Genomic DNA, 27,272 nt, shown 5'->3' on the forward strand with positions numbered 1-27,272 from the left:
GCCATGCTGTTCAAGCTGCATGAGGCAATTTTCACATTAAATTAAATGGAAAGAATTCAGAGGGATCTGCTCAGATTATAAACTTTTGCATTTAAACTAATGTTTTAACTGCCAGGCATCTTAAAGTATACAGTACTTCTCACATCTTTTAGAGAGATGTTATAGGAACTAGAACACGCAAGGCCTCTAGGAATTCATATCCACTTTCTCTCAGTTTACTTTTTCTCCTTCTCCAGCTGGTTTGCTTTGCCTTTTAAAAATTATTTTAAAGTCATAAAACCAACAAGTTACCTCCAGTTTCATAAACTTTGTTAAAACTGGAGAGTAAAACATGTTAGTTGCCATGGCAGTAGTGAGGAGTTGCTGGGTCAGGATGCAGAGAACCTCTCTTGTTCTGTCTCATCATTTGCATCAGAAGTTCAGCCATCTGTTATTAACTATTTAACAACAGTCTTGCTTGTTAGCACTGGTGCTTGCTATTTAAGTCTCCCCACCTTCAGCCCTTTTGAAAAATCTCCTAATTAATGTGGAAGTTCATCTGAAAGCTCAGTTATCTTTCAGGTAGGATGGCGACCATTACTTCAACTTGGCCAATAATGTCCTTTCTCACCAAGGAAAAAGCAAACACTTATGCAGACACCAACCTCTAGAAGCAGCAGCTTTATTGTTGGCCATCAATTTGAAAAGAATTTTCTCAGACAGTAGATGATGTGGCTGAACTCCAGGACAGGCTATATCCCTCCCATTGAAGTACACTCCACTATACATTATCATCCCCAAGTTCCAGAGCATCCCTCAATCTTCTTTATCCCACCTTCTTGATACTGCAAAACAAAAATTTTGTAATTTTATTTCAGAGGATTAATTCAACCATGTGTTGCTAACTGCCTTTTATCCTCTGAGAGAATCTGAAATATGTTTGTCTACTTCCTGCATACAAGAAGGAAAAAAAAAATCAGTTACCCATTTCCAAGCTTAGAATTTTAGAGTTAAAAGCATTTTACCTTATCCTGACTCCTCTATCTTCATTTAAATCTGCATGACCTAGAGAAAAATATTGACTCTGAATCTCATCCTAGGAAAGCAGGCCAGTCTTGTTGCTCCTCACTCATCACACCCTCAAAAGAAAGTGGGAGGCTGTACAGTCACTAAAGAGAACAATGTATCTGTTTCTTGTACTGTTCCTAAAACTACTTCACCAAAAAAAAAAAAAAAAATCAGTACTAGGGCAAGGAAGAGGCCTTCATCAGGAAGCAGAAAGTCCTTGTTTCAGTCATTTAACACCCTAACATATGCTAGGAGCCTCTGTTCACAGGTACAGCCAGCAAAACTCCGATCCTCCAAAACTACAGAGTGGAAGAAAATTTTGAAAAATGCTTATGTGGAATATGGAAAGACAGTTGCAGGGCATCAGAAGACAAATTCATACATCTCAGTAACAAGACAGTAATTTCCAGGCTGTCTTTCATGAGGACAAGCAGCCTGTTACATGCTGTAGCAATTTCAGTGCAGCAGAACACAGCTCAGAGACAGCACAGGCTGAGTTGCCTGCTCAGACTAAAAAGAGAGATTTGGTAGATACAATCACACATGCATAGGATAGATCTGATACAATGCTAGGGTGTAGAGACCAAGAACAAGAACCCAGAGTCATTACTTCTGGTTCCAATGAGAATGATGCAGCTGAACAGTCTAGAAGTGCCTGAAAAGGTTTTCCTTTTAGCATGTGCAGGAAAATTCTCCATTACAGATATTTGACTTCACATGTGAAGGCTTGGAGAAAAACATCCAGGGCAGCTTTCTATCAGACCATATCAACTCGAGAGGTTTCGTTCAACTCCAACAAGTATGTGAACACTGATGGCATAACTAAGCTCAAGATAAATAGTCATGGGGGAGAAATGTTTAGCACAGTTTCTGCCTACATGCAAGGCACCTACTAATGCCACTGAGCTGCATTTTTTTACCCAAAATAACTGAAAAATAAGAAAATGAGAAATAAACCTAAGAGTGCAAATGCACTGATAAAAATAAAGCTTTAAAGAGTATTCACAGGGAGAAGAGATAGAAACACTCAAGAATTCAATAATTTTATTTTAATGGACAAGACATTAAACATTATAGTATGCAGGTTAAGCAGGAGCTGATATTCCTACAACTTTATTACAACATCATGTCAGTTAGAAATCATACCTACAAGCTGAAAACTTCTGTAGCACTGCTGCTAAAACAGAACTAGCTATCAGGGGAATTAAAAAAGCACACAGAAAAAAAAGCACAGGATGTGTTAGAAAATGTCCTCAGGTAAGGAATGTAGATTAAGAATTCTATTATTTTATCTGAAATACAGAAAAAGACAAAACAAAAAGCCCAGAGCAAACTATTTTCATAACATCTGACCTCTTCTACTGCAGTTTCTTTTTGTATTCCTCTTCTCTTTGTGCTACTTGATCTCCCAAAACTTTGATGTTACAAACCATGCATTGTCATCTAAGTGGTGGGTAATTTATCTTGTGGAACTTTGTCAGAACATGTTTGACCACCCAAAATCCTCCTCCTAGCTAGTAAGGCTACCTCCAGCTTCAGTAGGCTTCAGTGTTTGCAGTCCAAATTATTGAGAGGGTGGGGTGGAGGAGAGGCATAAGGCTAGCAGACCAAAGCAGAGACTGTACTTCTTCCTGAGAAATGCAAGGAGCTCTGAGAGATGAAATTGATGATGCTGGAGCAGCATGAAGCTCCTCAGGTCATTTTTCCAATGCTATTAACCTTCACCTACAACGCCTGCCCTTAAGTGGTTAAACAGTAACCTGCAAAAGTAAAAAAGTTACAAAAGAGACAATACATGCTTCCCATCTACAAAAACTTCTGGGAGAGTGGCCAGGCCCATAAAATTGTTTTTAAATTTTATTTGGGAGGATAAATGAGGACATTACAACTCTCAAGCTGTGTAAAAGACTGCACACTTTAAAATGGACACCAGAGCCTACTATGGAATTTTGAACGCATAAAACAAAAGAACATTTTTGATAACTTTAGAATTGAACTGTGTCACACAGCACAATTTAGCTATTTACAAGTTTCCACACTGTAAGTCGTGTTATTAAGCTGTAATAGTCTTCTGGTACTCCAAATAATAAAACATTACATAGGGTCAAAACTGAAAGGCTTAACAAAATTTCAGTCAAGAATCTGGTTTGCCTCCCTCTTCCCTAATATATGGTAATTTTCCACATAGCAAAATGGCAGACTCACATATTAAAAATTTAATCTATGCAATTTTGAAATTTCACTTTGTCCTCTCAAAAATTCCTTACTACTTTACAAAGCAATGTTTCAGTGATTCAAAGCCAATATTCCCACACAAAACACAAGAGTACACTAGTGGAATCATTCCTCCTCCTGTGCCAGGAGGTGGGCATCCAATGTCAGCAAGTTCACTTAAATTAGAGCTCTTGTACTTTTCAAAGGAATATCAACAGCCTCTAGACACAGGATGAACAAACAAACAAACACATACAAACAAATAAATAAGCGAGTACTTGATCAGAGCAACATTCACATTTTTAGATAACAAGTCTGCATGGAAAGCAATGGATAATCCTCATTTCTGCATTGAGTTCAGTATAATATTAATTAGCTTTTTATACCACATAGTTGAGCAACCAGTAAGATGCTGATTAAAAATACATATTTTTATTGCTTCCAAAGTTGACATATTTGCATCAGCTTCATTTGCCCCAAGACAAACAAGTAGTGGCAAAGGGCTGATAATGTTTCATGCATTGTTTCTAGCAGAAATCAAAATACTGTAATAGTTTCCTCCTGCTGGAGGAGAAAAAAAAAAAAAAAGAAAAAAGAAAAAGAGGAGAGAGAAACTTGACCTACATAACAAGGCACAGAAGAAACTCAGTTAAGCTTCAGGGTGTTTTTGGGAGGGAGAAGAGGTTGTTTTTTTTCTCACAACAATGAAGAGTCAAACAGTTACATATGGCTACACTAACTACAACTGTTAGCCCATCTGACACTTAACTACAGGCTCACTTCTAAGGCTTAAAAATCCTCCCCTCCTGTTCCAGGACATTTAATACTCTTGCCCTAACAACCTAATGAATTAACCGAGTTAATTTTTAGGCTGTCCATTACTTTCCTTTAAGGGAACGTTAAAAAAGCAAAAAGAAAAGCCAACCCCAACTCACAGGAATGAAGCCTTTCACAGGCTCGGTACACGGAAGGAAAGGAAGAACGCCTGGTCTGGGTTTCTAGAGGAACTGTTTACAGACTCGGCCGAGGAGGCAAACTTTGGTACACTTCGGTACCGCTGCATTTCCAATCACCTTTCACAGACAGACACCACCACCGCTGCCGAGCGCTCCGAGGCACAGAGCTGGGGGTTGTTTCACGCCCGGGAAGCCTGTCCGGGCCGGTGCCACCGGCCTTCCAGCCCCCCCGCCGCTCCGCCCGGCCCCCTCCCCGGCGCCCCCGGGCCGGGCCGGGCCGGGCCGTGCCGTGCCGAGGGGCTGGCTGCCGTACACACCTTCTCCGGGCGGCCCGGCGCTCCCGCAGCGAGCCCCGCAGCGCCGGCGCGGGTGGCCGGGTGCCCACGGCATCCTCCACAAAGGAGGCAGAGTAGGGGCGCGCATAGCAACAGGCCCGGGCGCCGATTGGCCCCGCCGGGCGAGCGCCGGCCCCTCGGCACGGCCCGGCACGGCCCCGAGCCCGCCCGCGCCAGGTGAGCGGGGCGGGCCCGCGGCACCGGCACCGGGCGGCGGGACCGGCACCGGGACCGGCCCGCGGCAGCGCAAACCGCGGCACCGGGCACCGGCACCGGGCGGCGGGACCGGCACCGGGCGGCGGGACCGGCACCGGGCGGCGGGACCGGCACCGGCCCTGGCACTGGCACCGGTCCCGGCACCGGGAGCCCTCCGAGCCCTGCCCCAACGCCGTCCCGGGGCCCGCTCGGATGGGATGTCCAGGCACGGCCGGAGCCGCGCCCCCGCTGCCGGGCACGCTGGCACGGCGCTCCCCGCGCCAGCCGAACACCCCCGGGTGGAGCAGTGCCGGTGTCTGTGCGCTGGCACCACCCGCGGAATGTTCCGCACGGCACCGCTCTGAAGAGCCGGCCCAGCCGCAGGGTGTGAGGTGATGAATATTTACACGCGGAGCGGAAAAAGCCGCCGGCCCGTCCTGCTGGCAGCCAGCACAGCTAACTGCCCGTGCTCTTTTCCCTCTGCTCAGCCCACTCGGGAGCGGCTCGGCTGCCCCGCTCCTCTGACCCTCCCGAGCTCACCGAGGGGAGGAGGATCCCGCACCACCTCTCCCTGCACTGCTGCACTTCTTACTTCAGTATTTGCAATGGGCACTTCTGAGGACTAACTTATTAAGCTGTCTGTTTCAAGAGAGTAGTCTCAAAACACCATTCTATTCTAGATGTAGTCTAAACAATGTCCTGGCTACGTTAAACAATTTCACCCAGTTCTGACGTATTTACAAGTATTAAAATCAGATGACAGTCACCATATTAACATAATCAGTGCAAAAAACCTATCTCACTCTCAGCCTAACCACATCACAAAGCAAGACTAAAACCCTTGTTCTGTAATTAGATACCATGAAACTATGAAAAGTCTGGATCAAACTAGACTACACAACCACATTTAAAATCCAGTACCACTCACTAACCCGTGTTCAAGAGCATGGAAAACATGCCACTTCACAAAATGACTTTTCTCCACTCACATTTTATATACCAGCATGATTTAGCTGTGGTTGCAATAAAACACAGTCTATACAAGATTTTTAAGTAGACATTTTATCCAAGGAAGGTCAGGTAACTTTTAGTAGTTGGCCCATTTAAAGATCTCACATACAGATAGTGCCTTACAGAAAGTTAGATGCAAAACATCCCATTTCATTAGTCACTGACATTCAAGCTTCCTGTATATTTTACCTGCTTGCTTTCCAAGTATTTTTCCTTCATGGAACATTTACTTCTACAAAAACATCATCGTTTACACAGTCTGAAAAAGCAATTTCAGGTTCTCTCAATCAAGCAACTACCTAGCATTTGAGAAAAGTACTCAGATGATTTTCCATGAAACAGTTATTCAGTATCTACAGGAGGAATGGGAGGGGTAAGAGGAATATTTATCCCATTAGTAAACAGGGAATGTTTAGAAGTTTTGCTAACAAGAGGCAGGAGCAACAACACCCAAGTTAATCCCCACAGCGGCCAGCAGAGACAGCACTCAGGAGCCACCAGCTGTTTTTACAGGGCTCTAACAATGTTTTAGTGATGAGCAGCTGTCAGTAGATCACGGGCACACCTATCCACCACAATGCCCCAGAACACTCCCCACACTGAGCTGCTGCACTGCAACCGCAAAGATCCTTTTCACACCAGATGTTCTTCAAATGCAGTAAAAGTAGGGCAGCTTGTTGACACTCCAGCTTTGAAGCTTGCAGTCCTAAACCAGCTGTGGGTACACAGAGCTCTGTGCCTGTTTGTGGACACACACTCCAGAAGTGAATGCATCCAGCCTCATAACATGCTAAATTTATAAACTGCAATATTAGATATTCTACCAAAACAAAACCTACCGTGAAGCACATTACTCATTTATTGGCTCTCTTATGCTCCCACAGATTCCAGAGGCACAAGGTACTTTAGATGAGAATACAGTAGCACACAGAGGTATACATAGGACTTTATCCTGGGCTGCATACTTCATCATCATAAACTACCTGCACTCCAAATACTATTACCATCCTCACTGTTCTAACACTGTGCAAAACAACAAGCAACAATCAAGATAACCAGGCTGTATTTTAACCCACCTTCTGTCATAAATAGAATAAACACTTTAAAAAAAAAAAAAGTGATGTCTTCATAACAATGGATTTTATCCCAACACTTTGGGAGTAAGCAGTCCTACACATTCCATTAAGCAGGAAATCAGAGCCAAGTATGGTTCATCTCAGTATCAAGTGAATTACACATCAATTCAGAGGCACTTGCCAATAGACATAGTTGGCATCATCCCTACATTATAAGAAACACTCAACTTCAACCTTTGAAGGGCCATGCCAAAGCACAGGATGTCTAGTAATGAGCCAGTTCAGAACTACACTCTAGTTCAGATTCCAGCCCTGCCTCGTGCAGGAAAAGCAAGGTGTGCATGTGACCCCCAAGGAGCAAAGCCTAAGTGACACCACAGCACCTTATGTTTACACAGCCGAGTCATGGAGACAAGCTAAAAATAAATATACACTTCTACTAGCACATCCCTTCCTTGAAACAAACATTTTGGATTGAGTTACTAATTTGCAGGACACAAAACCACCAAGTGCTCTCATGTAGACAGCCTTATTCCCCTTCTCCCAGTACAGATGCTCAATTCCTCAGAACAAAGCTGAGGTCAATTCTTGATGCTTGCAATGCATGTTAAAGAGATGGTTAGATATACCACTAACACTCTGTGTATACTTTTCCTTTTACTCATGTTTAAACTCAGATTTCTTGAGTGAGAAGGCTGCATACAGTCTACAGTACACCTGGAGAAGTTGAAAGCATCAGATGCTAACAGTCCCACTATGATTTTTGAATCAAACAAACAAAAATTAAAACCAAATAAAATAAAAATCAGTGTGTGACATAAAGCTGCTCAAATTTCATACTAGAAGCTTAGACAAGAATGAATTTCGCCAGCTTACAAAAAGCATCCCTAGAACATTTATAAAAGGCCACTCCATCATCTCAACTTGAGGATGCAATGAAAGAACACACAATGCACATCAAGCACCATCACTTTTATCTCTTACTGGATCCAAAATACTTCCTCATAGAAAGTTGTTAATTCAGCCAAGCTCTCATAGGAAACATCCAAGGGCAGCACAATAACAGCCAGGCACGACTGGCCTAAGTTAAGTGAACTTGCTTGATGCAAGATGAACCAGGATTGCATTCTAGCATTTTTACACTGAACTTTGCCTTCAGACATTTCCAGTATTATCAGCTATTCCTCCTGTTTCACCTGCATGAACCAGTACTTGGTTTTACTCCTCCATTTCTTACCAGCAGACTCCTCAGAGGGGTCCTCCACACCCCGCTTGCCTTAGCACAGTGTAGGCACTTACACTGTGAGTACTGCTGCTGGTACAGCTGTGGTAGCCACCATCACCCAGGCCCAGCTCCTCCAGTTCTAGCTCTCCAGATACTTTGTTTCTCACGATTTCCCCATGGTAAACAAAATTCCTCTGGCGATTCAAATACCATGTGCTTCAAAAGGAAGAAGCTGTTTCCCCCTCAAATTACAACAAAGCGAAGTCATACTTATCACTAAAAGGCAACCAAATTGGGAAAACTTGAACAGAAAATATACTTGAAGCTCAACTTTACAGACATTTACAGCAGAGAAAAAAGGGTTTACCTTTGAGCAGCATGAGTGTTGATACCAATCCCGTTGACCTAACTGCATTCCCAGACCATGCTGATCTTCAATTTCTCCCTGTTCAGTTCCTATTGATAGGAAAATCCTCCTCTTTTATTCCACATCACTGTAATATTTACTGAAGTTCCTCCCTTCTTGATGCAACTATTTTCCCCTACCCTCAAATTCACCTACTTAATCAAAATTTTAAAAATAAAGAACAAGTAAACAGAAGCCTTGAAGATTCAGGAGTTTTAAAGATTCAGCTCTAACATGCAAAGGAAATGCACCAGTACTTGTGACTTTACAGAAAACTGCACATTAAAAACAGCATCAGCCCAACACATCAAAACTTTACTCTCTGTTAACACAGAAGTTATGGCAAGTAGCCATCACAGACATTTACTCAGATACTGCTTTTACACACCCTCTCTGGCCCCCTGAGTCTGCAAACAAAGCCTTCCACCAAACTTGCTGACCTGCCTGGAAGTGTGAGTTTGAGCCACGGTTTGTTTCACTTGCGTTGCTGGGCTGATGCCCTGGCAGGGAATCAAGCAGAACAATACCTGGCAGGGGAGAAGGGCTTCCCATTGCTCTGGAAAAAAAGCCTGCTGACCACAGCAGCTCTTCCTGCACCTCTCCTTCTCCTTCCCTTGTCCCTCAAAAGGAACCAGCTGCCACTCTGCCACCTCCCATTGTGGTGCTGACTGCACTGAGGATATGGGATAATACTTGCCATGTTCAATTCTGCTGAAGTTCTCTCTCTTTTTGCCCTTCCTGCCCCCATTATACAAAACAAGATGGTACTTGCACAGCATCCTGAGAAGGAAGCTTGATTTGTTTCAGCACAGAGAAGTGTGAAATATGTCCTAGAAATGAAGGCTCATCAGTGGGCAAAAGGAATCCCTGCATACACAGCAAGACCCATGAAGAGGTTAAACCAGCACAAGCAGTCACCTGCTCATGGACTCCCTAAAGTGGTTCACTATCCAAAATGAACTTATTTACCAACCAGGTTCCCAGGGATGTTGATGGAAAAAAGATCACTAACTTGTGTACTGTAAAGCAGATGACATTGCTCATGTGCAACAAGAGTCCTCATTTCAGATATATTCTCCCTTTTAATGCCTCAGAAGAAAATCCAGCTTGTTTTTTTCCTTAGAAAAAGCCAACAGTTTGGGAAATGCATTGATCATTGCTAAGAGGGATCATTGCTAACTGCCCCATGGTTACTGTAGCCCTGGACAGAGAGATTGCATGCCTGCCCATACAAAGAAAAGTGGTCAAAGCAAAATAAATTTGTACGGGGGGAAGAGCTCCCCTTGCTGTTCTTGAAGAAACAAAGTTGCTCAGAAGAATTCTCAGTGAGACTGTTTTGTTTGCTTTATTCATTATAAGGGCTCTTACAATCAGCACAGACATGAAAGTGTTATTATTCTATTTCATGTGTACAGAGTGCTTCCCTCCCTGTGTGTTCAGCTGCCTCACGCACAGCTCCCTCTCCAAATTATCCCCAAGAGCATCCTCATGCTACCCTATTACATCTTTGCATTTTGAGTCAATGTAATGTTGTAATACCATCCCAGACAGCAACTTGAACCAGCTTTGGCCCCAAAGCTAGCATGAAAAATCACTAGCCACAGAACTAGTCAGGCACATTCAAGATAGAAGGAAATTAGTACGAGTGAGTTGGTTTTGACTTGGTCAGATTAACTCTGAATTGTTAAGAAAAGATGGAGAATTTTCATGACTGACAACTCAATTATACTTTACAAGGAGCCTTTATATAAAAAAAAATCTCTTCCAATCTCAGTACAGGTCTGATTGCAGAGCAAGAATAACTCACATGTCTTCAGCCATGTGCCTGTAGCTATAGTCATGCCACCCTGCATGAGACCAGCAGAAAAAGGAATAGGTAATGAAAGGGAAGCCTTCCAAAGTCCAGCCACCTACCCAGGTCCAAGAGGCACTCTTTTGTATTGGCATTCATCCTTAATTGCCTGCTTATGCACGGAGTTTTAGTACTGGCTAGTACAAAGGTAACCATGCAACTGTACATGCACTTCTAAAACAATTTTAACTTAAAAACTGGCTTCTGTCTAAGCATTAAATTTAAATGACCTGCAAAGACTGAACAATTTACCACCTTCTTGAAAGACAATGATGTGAGACACTTTCAAAAATCTAAAAAACATAGTTTATCAAATATCACATTGGAATGGAGATAATAACCACCACTATATTTAGTTAAACTGCAAGACCTTATAGACTAAAATAATAGCTGGGCTGTTACTTTAAAGTCATTGCTGAGAAGATAAAAGGTTAAAGCTATTTCTCCACTAAGCTGCTATTAGTAGAAGTTTGTCAAAATAACAAAAAAAACCCATTTTATAAACAGTGAAGCAGACAGAGCAAGTTCTTTTAACAAATGTCATATAGCTGGTTTGTTCTCATCAGTTACTCTGTTTTCACAGAAGACTTCTAATTTTAATAAGCAGAATTTCATTTGGCAGCAAACTCTTGTCTCTCATGGGAATCTGTATTTATAAATGTTAGCTTATTTTTAAAAACATTTAGAAGTTGGCAGACCTCAGATCCAGTAATAGTGTCAACACTGCCCTTAACAACAAAGTCCAACCTAACATGTTTCACCCCAGGGATCTGATCTGGCATGCCAAAGTTTCTCACTTCAGCAAGTAAAGAATATGGTCAGAAGGGTCAGTTTATATATTCCAAGCCTATGGGCCTGGCATAGCCACAATCCCCAAAATATCCACCTAAATGCCAGTCCAGCAGCAGCTGTTTTAGCAACAGCTAAAGGCAGCTAGTATGGGCAACACCAGCAAACTACAAAAAAAATGGCAAAGTTGGTAGTGGGATGGTTCTCTCTGAGAAGCAGGTGTGCCATGAACTCTCACTGCTGAACAATGATAAAAGCACCCTTCCAACCCAAGAAATACTTTTACACCAGGAAAACTCACCTTGCTGTCAACAGCTAGGTACAAATTGCAGAACAGGTAAGAAAACTGTAACATAAGCTGGCATTTCAAATTAAAACCTGAGATTGTCCATTCTATGAATTATTATACTTTTAATTGTTTGATGCCTGACATTTTAAAAAAACACCTAAAAGCCAAGAATTCTTCCAAGTTAAATGCTTGAGGTAGAAATTTAATAAAAAGAGAGTTTATATTGCCACTTTTCAGGAGCAAGGACAGAGCTGGACTGAAAGCATCTAGACTCCACCTTCAATTAAAAAGGCTTCTGTTCCTGTTCACTCATATCCTGCATCTACGTATGATCTGTTATCAGGACTGATCTGCTCTCCCCAAAGATTAAAGCTCCATGGCCTCATACACGGGATGTGAGTGCAGCACCTGGCAGGTGGGTTGGTTTTTCGCCATGAACAGTTTCAGGTTTTCTCTCTCTCTGGGAAGAAGCTGTTTTTATTGGGGAGCAGTGCAGGCAGGGGCAGCAGGCTGGCTGGGCACACGTGCCCGGCAGAGCCTGCTCGCCCGCAGGGCAGGCACGGCGTCACCCCAGCTCACCTGAGCCACCCCAGCCCCAAGCAGCGCCCAAACGCCTTTGGGGTGACAGCTCCACTGAGCAGGAAGCAGCTCATTTCCAGTTTATTGCTTTGTTGACTGGCTACACCATCCTGCTGTGGAAAAGTTTAAGTGCTTTGTGACATTTCGCTGAGAAGATACCACAAAATTAAAGTGTCTGTATCACAGTTCAATGTAGGACACTAAAACAACACATCCTTTTTCAATATGTTTTCACCTCCTAATCTGCATACTCTGTAGCACATCATCTTCACTAAAAAGTTTTCCATAACACCTTCCCCAGTTAAAATAGGGCATGTTTTATGCTTATAAAAACAAGGGCCTTACCCACATCTCCTAAATTACCAACCAACTCCTCAACTGAACACACTGGTTCAGCTCACTTCCCCCAGTCCCATGTCTCATCTTTCCTCCTAAGAATCTAAATTCCATCAGCTGTTCATTAATGTCTCCTCCACTTTCCCCACAGATACAGCCCGAAATGCCTCAGCTATGTTTCCCACAGGAGGTAGTAAACAGGCTTTGGCTGAACCAAGAGTTACCTCTTCCCATGCCAACCCACCAGGTAATGTGGCAGAAGTCCCTTAATCCAGTTACCACAAACAGACCCAGAGGCACGTATCCGAGTTTGACTTGCAAAGAAGGAAGGAGAAGACAAAAAGCAACCTTTAGACTGCTTATTCCTCTCTTGTAGACAGAAAGTAATTTCTGTAAATTAGGATAATCTCAAGAAGGGAATTAATGCTTCAGAAAGTAAGGGAGGACTGCTTTTTGTTTCATTTGTAAGTGAAAACAAAATAATCTCTACACAACAAACATACATAGAGGAATAAACAAAGCAAGGCAATAAAAAAGTAAGAAAAGACTAGAATAAGGTGATAAAAACCAGCCAGCATGCATTTAGAGACAAACAAGCCTGTCTTCCTCCTTTAACTGATCATTCATGCAATGAGGGGGAGGGAGGAGGAAGGAGCAATAACTCCCAGCTATTTAGACTATAGTAAAACTTTTGATGTCTTGTAACATTTCCACAGTAAAATATGACTATACTGGAGATTCATCTAAACCACAAGATGTTTTCCAGTTGTGCACCGAGTGTACTCTAAGAGTACATAACAAGCCTTCAGAGTTTGGCAGCAAGCTATCACCCTGACATTATGCAATGTTTTCATTAATGCTGATGGTGAAACAGTGTGTTTATACAGTTTATGAACAAAGCTGAGCTGGAAAACTTTGCAAGCACTTTGCTGCGAGGTCTTCTTCTGCCTTCCAAACTCAATAAACTCAATAAGTGACCAGAAGTCATTAGAACGAAGTTCAATAGAGGCAAGAGCAAAGCTCTGTACTTGAGAAAGGAAACAGCAGTCCAAACATGCAGCACGAAGCAGCTGACTAGGCAGCTGTACTGCAGAAACCAAATCGTGATGATATCATGGATCAAAGCCAGGTAACCTGATATGTTATTACTGCAGAAAGAAAAAAAAAAAAACAACCAAAACTAACCCCAAACTCCAACATCACTCCAAAAACATTGTAAGAAAAGGAGATAAATAATTCTCTTCCCTGGCACCAGTGGAGCCTCAGCTGAAGAAACATGACCGCTGTATTTTAAGATGCTTCAACACTTCATTTTAAGAAGGGCAGCACAGGGAAGGTAGAGCTGAGCAGCAGCCATCAGTATTTGAATTACTGCATTCCCTAGACCCAGTATAGACTGTTCTGGGAATGTGCTCAGAGCAACCAGTCCTTCCACACTCAAACCCCACCTGATGGCTACATCCTGAGTGATGCTCATGAGATACATCCCGGGAATGTCCCGTGCCTCTGCACAGCAAAGGAATAAGCCCACATTTTTACCTGCCCTTTCAAAGCTGTCTTCCTGCCCTCCCTCACCCACAACACTGCTATGCAGGTTTGCTATGCACAGCTCCATATTCCATCCCCCCATACTGCTCTCAGGTATTACATATCTATATCTGCAATCTTCCAACTTGCCCTCCTATAGAGGGAGGTAAGTACCTTGGGGCCAAATTCCCATTTTCCTTCATTTCTGTCCATCCCTCTCACCTCCTTAAACATTCTATAACACTTTCCACTGACAAAAACAGTTGCACAATTAGATCTCCTCTTTCTTCTCCTGCATCATCCATCTCTGCTGGGGATAACAAGAAACTTATTGGTAGTTCAGCAAAGGCTAAACCGTACCTCTCCCAATGTGCCTGGGCATTACAATCTTCAGTGCAGAGCTGAGTTAAATTCTCACAAGAACTGCATCCCTCTGCTCCAAATTGATTCCAATATAATTATTTGTAAGAACAACAACAAAAAACCCCAACACACTGCAAGCCTATTTAAAGTCTGCTTCTTTATGCTTTACTTTGGGTGTGAACTTACAGGATTTTGAGCTCTGTAGACAAGTGGAGCCTGTGGAAGCTGAGTGGTCTGCTTGTCCTCTGCCCCCAGCTATTAATTTGCAGGGATTGGAAGCAGGTGACTGCACACTTGGCTGCTTGTGTCCTGTGGTACAGCTGCTATGCAGAAAGCAGCACATGTAAACATTTGCATGATTCGTGCCTCCTAAGAGCCTCTGTGGGCTGCATGTGGCATTTAGGCAGCACTTTCACAACCCCCTTTGTGCATGGTATTGCTCTATTATATTAGCACACAGTCAAGCTGGAGGGATCCAATAAAATGGATCCCTCCCACATTTGGCAAGATCCATGATTTATTTCAAGACTTTTGTTAACGTCTTAGAAGAATTTTGAGAAATAACTTCTGAAGTATTTTGCCCAGTCTGTGGTAAACACTTTACAGTGTACAAGAATCTCAATTTATTATCTCCCAGCTTACAGGGAAAAAAAGAAAAAAAAAAAGAAAAAAAAACCCACAAAAAATACCCCAGCAACCAAATAACTTGATTTCTGTACAAATGTGGTTCCCTCTACACCAGATTGGTTAAAAAAGGTATCTGATCACTTATACACCAACTGAAAATGTTTCCAGTGTTCTAACTCCTTCTGCCTAAAACTTAAAGAAAGGAATACACAAAGGTCCTGTAGATGTTGAACTGCTAGATCAGAACATTTTAAAGCTGCAAATATTGACTTGGGTTTTACCTGGCTATTTTGAAATATAATTTCACCCTGACAGTAAACAGTTTTCAAACTTCAGTGTCTGGTATTAAAATCAAAGGATTCTAAAAACAACCAGCCTTGCTGCAGTAGATGGTGTGAAGGTTTAAGCAGTTAAGAAACAAGGAGGAAAGCAATGAGAAAGGCCCTTTCAAAACCATAGCACTTAAACCCCACTAATTTATGATTGCTTCTGTACTATCTGTGCTATCATCACACCAGATAATCCTTGCAGCATATACAGACAAGAAATCCACCTAAGAGTGGTCATTTATATGGTGTCGCTATTAGCAAACGTGTCATTAACAAACCTAATTAAGATGTGTATGTCATGTAAGTGTTAGCATTTAATACACTAATATCTGAGCTATATAAAGTGTTTCTCAAAACACCAAAGTGATTATAATAGAAATAGAACATGTTTTTAAACTGAAAGCAACCAGATAACCAATAGAATCATCAAAACTTCAGGAAACATGGATTATTGTTTTTAATTAACATTCGGGATACTACGATGAGTACACATAAGATTTTCTTCAAAAAATATCTTGCTTTAACACGAATCAATAGTCACAGCTCCAGTGGATCAAAATAGAAGTCATGACATATTTCCAACTCTAGGGGCATCAGCAGCTGTTGCTATACGGCAAAAGAGCTCAAGTGTTATAAACACATACGTAGACTGCCGTCTTGATTTTTCTGTAAAACCAGATGTCAGTAATCCGATAAGATGTAACCAAATAATCGTGAAAATTTTGTATTTCACCATGCTTGTTATGAAATATCTCCATTATAACTGGGGAAAAAAAGCACTGTCGGCTTATAAAACAACACAGATGTAAGTTGTGGTTATTTTCAGGGTGTTTTGCAGCTATATTTGGACATTTCTGCACATCTGCTGGCTTTGTCTGTCTTTGCCCGATTTGCCTTTGACCGACTCCCGCCTGAGCACTGCGGACTGTGCTAAGAGCGGGCTGTGTGTGACACGAACTGCAGCATTCCCACAGCACGGGCACTTGGCCACGGCGTTTGTCTCCCTTCCACCCAGCCGAGACAATGGGGAGCCGAAGGGCAGGCAGGACACGGGGCTGTAGCCCCCCTCCGCGGGGCACCTTCCGCATCCCACTCCCACCGGCATTTCCCGAGCCGAGCCCGAGTACCTGGATTCTTTCCCAGCCCCCAAAATGACAGGGGAGGGGATACGGAAATAGAGCGATAACATCGAAACCAAACACCGGGCTACTTCTAATCGTACAGACAAAACAAACAAAAAGAAATGTACTGATAAGCCGTTTACCTCGTTCCGGCTTCATCTTCCCTGCCGCCTCGGCGAGGTGTGACAGGGCCGAGGTGCCGCGCCGCTGTCCCCGCGCTGTCCCCAGCGGTGTCAGCGGCGCCCCGGGAGCGGGCGCGGGCGGCGGGAGGCGGCCCCGCCGCTCCGGGAGCTGGGCCCGCGGGTGGGCGGGCTGGCGGCGGCCGGCCGGGGGAGGCTGCGCGCCGGCGGCCTCTGCCCGCGCCCGGCCAGGGTGTCCTTCCGTGACACGGCGCCGAGCGGGGCTATTTATAACCTGCCGGGGAAAAAATCCCACAACAACAGACCTCGGCTCACCCCCGGCCGCGCCGGCTCTGAGTCACCGCGGCCCCGGGCGACGGCAGCCCCTGCCGGAGTCCCCTCCCTCCTGCCCGCCCGCCTGCCCCAGGAAGGCAGCGAGCGGCCCCCCGCCCGCCCCGTCGGGGCCGCGGCCCCCGCCCCGTCACGGGCCGGCGGCTGGCGGCGGGGGGCAGCGCCGCACCTTCATCCCCGGCCCCGCCGCTGCCGCCCGGGCTGCCGGGCCGTGCCCCCGCGATGCGCCCCGGTCACACAGGCCGCCCCGCCCGCCGAGCGCCGCTCTCCATGGCTCTGCCTCCAGCCCTGCCTCCTCCTCCTCCTCCTCGCCGCTGACTAACTCCCCTCCTCTCCACCGGGCACTCCCCGCCTCCCGCCGAGCGGGGCACACACATCACAGCCCGGCGGCGGGCAGAGCAGGGCAGGACAGAGCGAGCCGGGGCACTGCAGCTCGGCCGGAGGTCCCCGCCACGCTCGGCCGACAGCGGGGGGAACGCGGCCCCCGCCCGGCAGGACCGCGGGCCCCGCTTGCCGCCCGCCCCGCGCCGCGCTCCTCCCGCCCGGGCCGGCCCCCGGCGCCCCACGTGCCGCACGGCGGCCAATGCCCCGGCCCCGCCGCCTCCCTCCCTCCGTTGTCACGGCAACACGGCGCGGCACGGCTCGGCACGGTCCGGCACGGCGGCGCGGTGCCCGCTGCCCGGGGACAGCCGTGCCCTGCGCTGCGAGCGGCGCCGCTGGGTTCGTGGGTTCGCGCGAACGGCTCCGTCCCTTCGCCCCTACCGCCCCGCCGAGCGCTTTGGCAGCCCGGCTCCCGCCCGGGGAGGGGAGCGGCCCCCGCTCACTCACCCGGCTCCGGCGCGGCCCCTCGCCCGCGCCTTTCCCGCAGCGCCGTCAGCCCCGGCCGGCCTTCCCTCTCCGCCCCGCTCCCTGCGTGTGCCCGCGGGAGCCCGAGCCCATCACCGCCGGGGTTTAAATGCGCGGGTGTGCGGGCGGGATGTGTTTCAGGTGTGAAGTGCCCGCCGGGCGGGATGCCGAGCCCCCCCGCTCACCCCGGGCTGCGGGGCGGGAGCAGCGCCCGCTCCGTCCCTGCCCCGGGGCAGCGCTGCCCGTGCCCGCCCTGCCCGGCGGCGCCGTGCTCGGCGCTCGCTTCACGCTGATAACTGCATTGTGCCGAGGAACAATGGAGTCAGCTGGGCTGCGGTTACACAACCGCCCTAATCCAGCAGAAATTCAGGTTTCCCCGAAAGGGACCGGCCGGCGCCATCCTTCACGTCGGGCCTGCCTGGTGTAGCAGGTCAGGACCGGGGCTGCCGAGTGCGGACCTCCGCCCATGCCCCGAGCTCCCCCATCGCTGTAGACACACTGCTAAATGCGCCAAGGAAAATGGGGAAACAAACTGCTCTGGTGATGGGGATCCCTCTTTCACCAGGGGCACAGATCTAGGCCGGCTAAAGTGGCCTCTAGAGAGTAGAAAGAACTGCTTGACAGGAGAAGCTGTACTGCAGGAGACCTGAAATGTCAACGTACAGCTCACCTGGAGACTGCACCACAGCCAGGGCAGGCCCCATGGACACCTCTTACTCGGATTTGCACTCGGTCACAAAGACAGATGAGAAAATACAGTGTTCTTCGTGTTTTTAGATGGTCCCATAGGCGGGATGTACATAGATAGACACTGCCACATCTCCAGTGGTTACACTGCTAATTCCTTCCGCTGTGATTGTTCACAAACATCCCATCTTATAGCCTGAGCCCTATGGGAGGCACTGACTTCCTACAATAAGGTGACTTACACCTTGACAAGTCTTCTGACCCCTGTGCATGGCCTAGCCAATTCCTGATTCTCTCTAGTGTGCCAGGATCCCTGCAGATGTGTGTTCATCTGCGCTCTGCGTAGCCACTCGTTCCTCACAGCTAGCTGAGCAGCCACTGGAGCTATTGCAAAGAGTGTAAAGTTCCAGAGTAACTCAGTTCTGCACTGTTTGGTGTGTATGAACTGCACCTATTTCCCTCTCTCGTTTATCAGTTGTGTGTCATCACACTGGGAGGGTGCTTCACAGAATAAACTGTGCAGTAAACACCTCTCAGTTCGGTCATGGGCAAGTGGGAGGTGCAGTGCTTTGATTTTACACTCTAAGTACATGAGTGTCACTTCTGTTGCTGTGTGACTGCTGGAGACGTGTGTGGTAATTACAGATCTCAGGGCTCTCTGCCGGATGCAATGTAATTGCAAATGTGGCAATCCAGAATTATAAAAGGAAGAATTTGAATGAGCAATAAATACTGTGGGTGCATGTAGATGAAGTTCAGCTGACTGCAGTGGGCATGATTCAGCCACCTGTCAGATCCTCCTAGTCATCCTAATGAAAAGTCACATCCTTTAGGACACTAATTGTTGCTGTAGGACACTGCAAATTAGTTTGTACCTTCTTCTAATATTGGTTTTAAAGCCAAAACCAAATCTGCCTTTCTACTATTTAATTACAATTGTAGCTATTTAGCCATTAAGCTTCACATGCTATTTTCAATAGTTTTAAAAATTTTAATCTCACCTTGGCACTTTTTATAAAACAGCTTGTCAGACACAAATGGACCCCATTTCGAGGAAAATGCTCTCTCAAAGTACTTTTTCCATTTTAATTAATGAGCCAGCTAGCTTCCCATTACCTTGTAGTTCTTAGGAGTTCAAGCCAGTGGGAAGTTAAATGCCAGCCTGAAAACCACTTACCATTAAAAAAGTTTTAAGGCACATGATGAGAGAAAGCCACATCTGGTGTGCAGTCCTACCCTATGTGACCATGTAGAAGACTTCAGGTTCAGCTTCCCCTCTTGAGTCAGTGCATTCCTGGTCCCTGAGAGCCATGGGTTTGTCTGAGACACATCCTTCAGGTCCTGCTTCACTTCAGATGAAGAAGGACTGTTTCTCTTTTGACCACATCGACACATAATTGATCTGAAAAAAAACCCGAACAGAACACAGAACTTAAAATTATCAGAGAGATCTATTTATACAATAGTCCATGTATAATAATGAAAGCAAAATAATGATAAAACTCCCAAACAAATTTGTGGACTTAGTTTGGGTAAAACAGCTGAAAATGTCCTTGAACGCATTATTTTCCTCCCAGTCACAAAAAAATTCTAAATACTGCATGAATACACAGAGAAAATATGGAATAAGGGGCTTCAACCACAAGAATTTGCTTACACACACTTGGAAACCTTATGAGAGCAATGACAGTACTGAAATGCATTTCTGACCTCAGAAGCTTAACATCAACTTAAATATCCGAAAAGCACATGGTTGCATTACACATCACACAAAAGCAGGATTAGCTTAGAAACACAGACAGAACTTTATCTGCCCTCCCACTGCCAAATCTAGACCAACACACGCTTCTGGGAATACAAGCACACACAAAACCAGATTTCTCATCCATTTCTGTCTCATGGTAGCTTAACCTCATTGTCTAAACAGGTGAGAGCTCAGGCTGTAGCATCTGTGTGGACAAAGTGGCCCTTGCACATACAGTACCTGAATTTTGGTGGCAGCCTCTTTCTTGGTGGACACCTTAACAGGGCCACCCTATTTCCTTTCCCTGAAATGTGCCAGACCTTTATTTCTCTTGTGAATGTGAAGCTTGTCTCAAACTGGCCATTGGATTCTAAAATGTCCTCACTTGGGGCAGCATGACAGAATGATGTCTCATAAGTCTTCTTCATATAGAAATTAAGTTTAAAAAGAAACAAAAAAATCAAGATAAATGTATGGCTGTTCTCTTCAGCCCTGTAGGCTGTTGGCACAGTCCCTGCAACCTGAAACAGAGTGTATTTTAGGTTCCATCCCAAGTGTCTTTCATCGTCAGCTGTCAAAGAAGTGATGTCTGATGCAGCAGATCAAGATTCCTGTGATTCCTGGAGACAATTACTGCCTGTTAAATGATGTGGCACAACTGCTTTTGACACGGCTGCCACCTCTGTGGTATAATGCTACTGCAGCTGGGAGAATATTATTGCAAAAGGATGAAGACAATCAGAAATAGACTGGAAGGTACAGTATGCAATGGAACAAATTTGAAATGTGCTAAAAAAACCCTATGAAGAATCAACTATCATTTAATTGTCACCGGTAGTAACCACTTTGCAAAGAAATGAGTGATGTACTTATAGGAATTTATTAATTCATAACAACCAATAGATTCCTACAATCTGTTACTGCAACTGAATTATAAACCTTTATCTTATACAGATAAGGGGATTTAGTTGAATGGAAAAGAGTTTGTTATTATTGTTTCTCAAGATGCCTGTAAGCCCAATAGCAAGGATAGCCTGAGACAATTGTCCTCTCTATGCCTGCCTACCTTTGTGTCACGTTGTTGGCTTTGGCCTCCAGCAGTTATGACTAAATATTTAAGCCCCAATGCTCTTGATTTAACAGCTTGATTTAAGTTTTTAAGTAGCATTGACCCAACAAGATTTAAAAATACATTAGAAACACCCAAACTGCATTTCCCACCCTTACAGCTTTCAGGTAACCTGGCTCATTATGCCAAGATCTATGAGTATCATCAGGCAGTGCATTCAGAGCTCCTCACCTTGCTTTATTCCTGCTCTGAAAGGCAGGAAGACCTTGTTGGTGGGTGCTGCAGATGAGGTTTTGTTCTGTATTCATCCCCAACCGATGCAGAAATTCCTCCACAAAGCTACTGCCCAGCATCCTTTTGAACCCTTAAACCTCTGTTACATTTGTGGCTTGCCTCAGGATCAAAGAGAGGAAAGTGTATTTTTCTAATCTTTTTGTTTTGAGTCCCCAGACACGCTCATACAATAATGTCTGTCAGGATGGAATATACTCACATTCCAGAGTGATACATGATGAGTGCTCTGTGCACTGGGTACAGGCTGATACAGTTGTGCTTTGGGATGGGAAATTCAAACCCTCAACCCAGGATGTCAAATAAGCCCATAACAATACCAGGCATTAAATAAATCAGCCTGATTTTTAAAGGAAAACTCACCTCCAGCTCAAATTGACTTCAGCAGAGTTTGTCACTCCTGAAGTGTTTTTAAAAACCAGTCCACCTCTGTGCAAGTTCCTAATTATGGAATTAGGCACCTAATTTTGGATACTTATTTCTGAAACTGTTGACCCATGGGCTTGATTGTCATCTTGTTGCATCAGCTCTCCCTGGTGCAAATGCATCAATTAAGACAATGGAAGTACTTCTACAGGAAGCCTGTCCTATATCTGGACAATCAGGATCTGTGACAGAGAAGGAACAGCAATATCTTAGTTTTCTTTCTTAGAAATACACAAATTGTGGTTAAATATTTTGAAGAGGATGAACAAACATAGAAAGTGTAAACCAGCCATTGCTCTACTGTTAGACCCTGGTTGCTTTCTAACTTCCAGAGATTTTTCTTTCTGTGCAGTTCCTACCAAAGTCCTCCATTGCTTAATTTGACTACTAATTGTCCCTTTCAAAGCAAAAACATATAGCTATTAACCTGCTAAATTCCCTTTTGAAATCAAATGTAAAATGACATCTTGAGTTTTTTGTTTTCCTCCGTGTGTTCTCTCAAATCCCTTTAGGTTCCAAGGAGTACTTTCTCACTGGAGACACAGCCAAGACAAAACTGAGGAGGAACTAGGAGAACAATGGAGAGGTAATTGCACTCCTCTCAGATGGAAAGCTTATTCTCCTCACCAGAAATGATTTCCTGGACTGAACACTTTGCTGCAAAGCTTTGTTTACATACAGAGGAGTCCTTTCATTGGAAACAACCTGGTCCATGTGCAGTGCTGCTCCTCAGGTTTCCCATGGCACATGGGATGCCCTGTGCCTTCTTTGCTCTCCTGGCAGCAGCAGCAGGAGCTTAGCACCTCTCAGGACGGAATCTCTTCTTCTGCCAGTCTTCCAGAGGCTCAGGTCTAGCAGTCATCAGGCCTTCTTGCCAACAGAAACTGAGCCCTTCCTGCATGTCTATAACTCACCTTGGGAAAAGTAACTTGCATAATCCCTTCTCTATTTGGAGCAACTCCTGAAACTGATATTTCATAAACTTTGCATGCTGCTTTAGTAGCTGATCTGTGATGTGTAATTAGATGTAAGCTCCAAATGAGAACAGTGCAGTCTCCTCTGAAGTGGTGACTGGTAGCAATGGAAATGGAGAAACAGGATGGTAAAAACAAAGAAAGGTTCTGTTTTACAAAAATACTAATGGCTTGTTCTTTTTAAATGTCAATCTTAGCAGACACCTACTCAGTCAGATCATTAAGTTTAATTGCATCAGCACTTGACTAATCAGGCAATAATGCACTGAAAAGTAAATTATTGACTTGTGAATCGTTCATCAATCTCTGAAAGAGGGGAAAATTATTTTCTTTTACATAGAACATCTTTTCTGTGGCTGTAATATTAATTCTAGACTGAAAGCAGGTTTTTTAAAATTTTTTTCAATATTTTTTCAAGGAGATTGTGCAAGTCCACTGATGAATGCTAATGTTACACACTGTTTACCCAGGACTAAGCTTGATGGAAATATTAATCAGAAAACATATAGGTTTCCATATTAAAGTAGAAGTTTTTGTAGCAACAGCAGGCCATGACCAGAAGCTGGAGATGTATGTCTGCCAAGAGAAACAGCAAGATACTGCCAGCAGTAGGTTTGGGGGAAATGGAAGCACAAGAACTGTTTTCAGTCTAGGGAATCTCTCTCCCCTCATCACTATGTTTACTTCTGAGCGGATACATCCAGGAGCTGTACCCCAATTACTCAATGCAGTGATCCATCAGGAATCCAGGCACTCCATTTGCATTATTTTCATTAATTTCAGTGGAAAGTGAGTGCATAACACTTGGAAGGAGGTGACTGGAGTTTTGCAATGTTGTTTTCCTGTTGTTAATGAGTTGATCTATCTTGCAATAGCTTCCAACACAGTTGTGTGGAAGTAAGTGCACCAAATTAATTGCTGGTGTAACTCCATCTGGTAGGAGTTCATGAAGTTCAGCTTCTGGTGCCTCTGCCAGCCCTGTTTACTTTCCCTCTCGTGCTGCAGCAGCTGGGCCATGGCTTTGCACTGCTCCAGTTTGGTGGCAATCCCCACTAGCTGCTGCCTCTCCAACAGCTCCCTCATTTACAGCACGACTCAGGCTGGCAGCCTGTGCCCCCATATCCCTCCCCTGCTCCCAGAGCTTGTGGCACCAGTGATGCTTACAGAGTTTCCCTGGCTCTCTGCAGAGAGAGAGCTCTGGTCAGCCTGTCAGGGAGGCCCTGCCCTTGCCATTTTCAGGCAATGCTCATCCTCTGCCACGTTAGTGCCCATTTTGTAGAGGAGGCCAGCAGGGAGACAGAGCCAGCATCCCTCCAAAGGGCCAGCTTGTCCCAGATGTCACCCTGCAGCAGAGCTGTGGCACCGGGGACAAAACCAGCACAGTGAGCACGGGCACAACACGTTCAAGGATTGCCACAGCTGCGCTGCTGAGGGTGTTGGAATCACACACAACTTTCCACGGGCGCTGTGAATGAAAAGGATAATTCATTTATGTAGAGAAGCAATTACCTTGCTGGAACAACAGGTCCAACCTATAGTTCCACCCAAGCTAAATTAAGGCCACAACTCCTACCTGACTTATGAGAGTAGGGCAGGAAAGTAGCACGTTGTTAAATACGAGGCAATATTTAATGTAACCCCATGCCAGGTTTACAAGAGAAGCCATGTATCATTTACTAAAGCAGTCAGTGGGTTGGGGCTTATTAGGTAAATGTCAGAGCTATGGAAAACTGCCATGGCCTTGTTCTAAAAATTTTAATCACATCATTATTAGCCATAGTCCATCTAATATATTCATGGCCTTTTAGTGGCCTATACTATGTGTTGATAGTAAAGACTGAATGGAAATGGCACTGAACAGAATGAGTTGCACATAGTCACCAGGACTGGGGTTTTTTCAATACAGAAATGTGAAATATATCCAGATTCATGTTTAAGTGGTTTCAAATTTTTCTGGGTTTATTTTTCTTCATACAAACATTCCCTAAAATTCCACTCATGAGCTGCTGTCCTGTAATCTTATGACTGTAGTGAAGAATTCTGAGGCTCCCCTCACTTCTTGACAAGGTCAGTTATATCATCAGTCCTGGGCCCAGCTCCACTCTCTTCATACACCAAATTTCCTTGATACACACAAAGCCTGTGTCTCTCACCCCAAGCGCAGTGTCTCACCCCAAGCACACTGTACCTGAAGCAAAACAATTGCTTTTTTCAGGAGTTTGAAATCCTCAAAGTGACAGCATCATAGCAAAACTATAGCAAAAAAAAAAAAAAAAAAAAAGAACATTAAAGCTGAATATTGCAAGTCCAGATTGTGCTTCACTGGGTGAAAATAAATAAATATATATATACATGTAAATCTCTGTGCCTGCCAGATGTCATTAAGAGGAAATCTTTGGTCATACACAAAGGTCAGTTCCTCTTCACAAAAAAGCAGCTGGAATTTCAGCTCAGCCTGTGCTGGGTAGACTTTTCTCTCCCACTTTCAAACCAGGTCAATTTTAATTTTAATCCTTACAGTTGATTTGTTCTCATGTTGTATAACATTATTTGAAGGGGAAGGGAAGCTTACGTTCATTCAACAATCTCAAACAAAGACAGTGAAGTATAGTACATACACTAAAATAAATAAAATTGCAGAAACTTATTCAATTGCTCACCTTTGGATGTCAGGTAGAACTCGAAAACAAGAGAGATCAGCATACACATTTATATGGAAGTCAATACTTCCTTAATTAGGCTGGGTATTTTTTTCAAACTAGCAATACAGTTGGAATATTGTAGCTGTGCTTATATTGCTTTTGGCTCCTTCTGAATTTCTTGGTTAATTTATTTCCCTTTAAAGTTGTTTGACTGAGTTTCTTTCTTTACACAAAACATAAGCAGCTTCACTGCCTGGAAAACACAGAGCCTGATTGTTCTTACCCCAGTGCAAATCAGCAGTGACGCCACCACTCTATAGAATCACATCAACGTAAAGGTGACGCCAGAGAGATAGCAGTCAAAGCCCTTGTTTCAAAGTTAATTTAATTGGTTTTGTTTCAAAAAAGAAAAGATGAGTACAGAACACATTTGTTCTCTTTCTCAACTGAAATGTCAAAGAATCACTGCGGTTTTGGCGTCTGGTCTGTGTGGGATTTGCACACACGGATCACGTTTCAAAAGCAGGGCTTTAGTCACAACCCACCATGCTAAGGGCCCATTTCCTCAATCCAGTTTTAAGGAAGGGGAGGGTTTTTCTCCTCTTCCTTCGCTGTCATTGAGAGTGCTTTTTCCAGAGCCAGTAGCAAACTGCCCTCAGCTGTCAGCAACAGCAAGGAACACGTGGCACACTAAAAGCCATTGCCCAGCTTTGATTCACCGAGTTACTCTGCACATTTAATGCTTCAGATTTTTCCTTGGCAGGAAAGAACATCATAAGACTTGTAATATTTCCCCCTCTTTACATAGACAGATATATTGTTTATGAAAAGGGGGTTCTGGTTTGCCTTAGGAGGCTGCTGCAGATCACAGCCTCTTTAGGACTGCTCTAACTGCTCTAACTTACAGCAGTTGCTTTTCTCATGTGCAGTTGCTTTTCTCTGCATCCTCCGTATCTCTGGTCACTTTAGCAATGAACCTTCATCCTTGTTTTGCTATCAGCCCTCTGGATTCACCTCCCTTGTGTTTAAAAATCTGGAAGCCAGGTCCTCATTGCAAAGGGTCAGGTGGCAGCAGTCCCTGCCCAAGCGTGTCCAGCCAGGCATGGCAGGGGTAAGTGGCAGCTCGGGCACAGAGGGTGTTGCCAAGGCACCTGAGAAGTGCCACCAGCAGTGTCCCCTGTGCCACCGGGCTGGAGCAGGAGCTCACTGCTGTGCGGGATTCCCCTGCTGGCAGCACACTGCTCCAGCTGCACAGGGACACCCGAAGGCTCCAGCTGGTTGTGTGTCACTGTCTCCAAATGCTTGCAGGGCATTGGCAGGGATTTAGCCTGCACGTCTGACACAGGTCAGAGCCACATGAGCTGGTTGACATTCCTTGTCCCTCCAGCAGCTTTCACTTGAAACTTCTGCTGGAGTGATTCAGAAATTACACCCAAATGGAGGGGTGGCCTTTTTTTGCATCATTACTCAAACACTGGAAGCACTTGGGGTAGAAGCTATAGCACATGTTGAAGAGAAAACCCAGAGAAAACCTCACACTTCCCCAGGGTGAGGGAAGATCTGTTTTCAGAGGAGAACATGGTAAATTACAGATGAGAAGAAGCTGCAGAATCTAGACACAAGAGCAAAACTGATCAGCTCTGATCAGACAGTGGTGGGCCCCACTGGCCCCCCAAATTCTGCTCTTACCCACAGTTGCCAGGAGTGCCAGTGCAGCACTGCTCTCAGAGCTGTAGAGCTGCAGAACCTCAGGGAGGCAGGTGTGCAGTTCTTCTCTCTTTTGCTGAAAGCTAAACAGCATTTCATCCTTCTCAAGTGCTTGTGTGGAACTCCCAGGCCATGTACC

The 27,272-nt window shown here is 44.9% G+C and overlaps 1 protein-coding gene and 1 long non-coding RNA gene across 5 annotated transcripts in view; one reads left to right on the top strand and one right to left on the bottom strand.

Moving 5' to 3' along the window:
• Positions 1–17,885, bottom strand: part of ATOSA (atos homolog A) — a 46,869-nt gene extending 28,984 nt beyond the window's left edge. Inside the window, exons 1-2 of one of the 4 annotated variants that reach the window (XM_063413030.1) lie at positions 17,576–17,885; positions 16,421–16,691 (exon numbers count right to left, since the gene is read on the bottom strand). In XM_063413030.1, the coding sequence (XP_063269100.1) occupies positions 16,421–16,436 (16 nt within the window). In that variant the 5' untranslated portion in view covers positions 16,437–16,691; positions 17,576–17,885. Of the gene's footprint in view, positions 1–644; positions 825–4,534; positions 4,682–16,420; positions 16,692–16,916; positions 17,111–17,575 lie in introns of those variants that run through there. The other 3 variants (XM_063413026.1, XM_063413029.1, XM_063413028.1) reach the window with 3 other exon arrangements.
• Positions 17,123–25,710, top strand: LOC134558796 (uncharacterized). The gene is made up of 3 exons (XR_010082409.1): positions 17,123–17,467; positions 20,567–20,780; positions 22,323–25,710. It is a non-coding gene; the product is annotated as an uncharacterized LOC134558796 (long non-coding RNA).
• The last annotated feature ends 1,562 nt before the right edge of the window (positions 25,711–27,272 follow it).

This window comes from Prinia subflava, chromosome 15 (assembly GCF_021018805.1).
Source record: "Prinia subflava isolate CZ2003 ecotype Zambia chromosome 15, Cam_Psub_1.2, whole genome shotgun sequence".
Classification (NCBI taxonomy): Eukaryota; Metazoa; Chordata; class Aves; order Passeriformes; family Cisticolidae; genus Prinia; species Prinia subflava.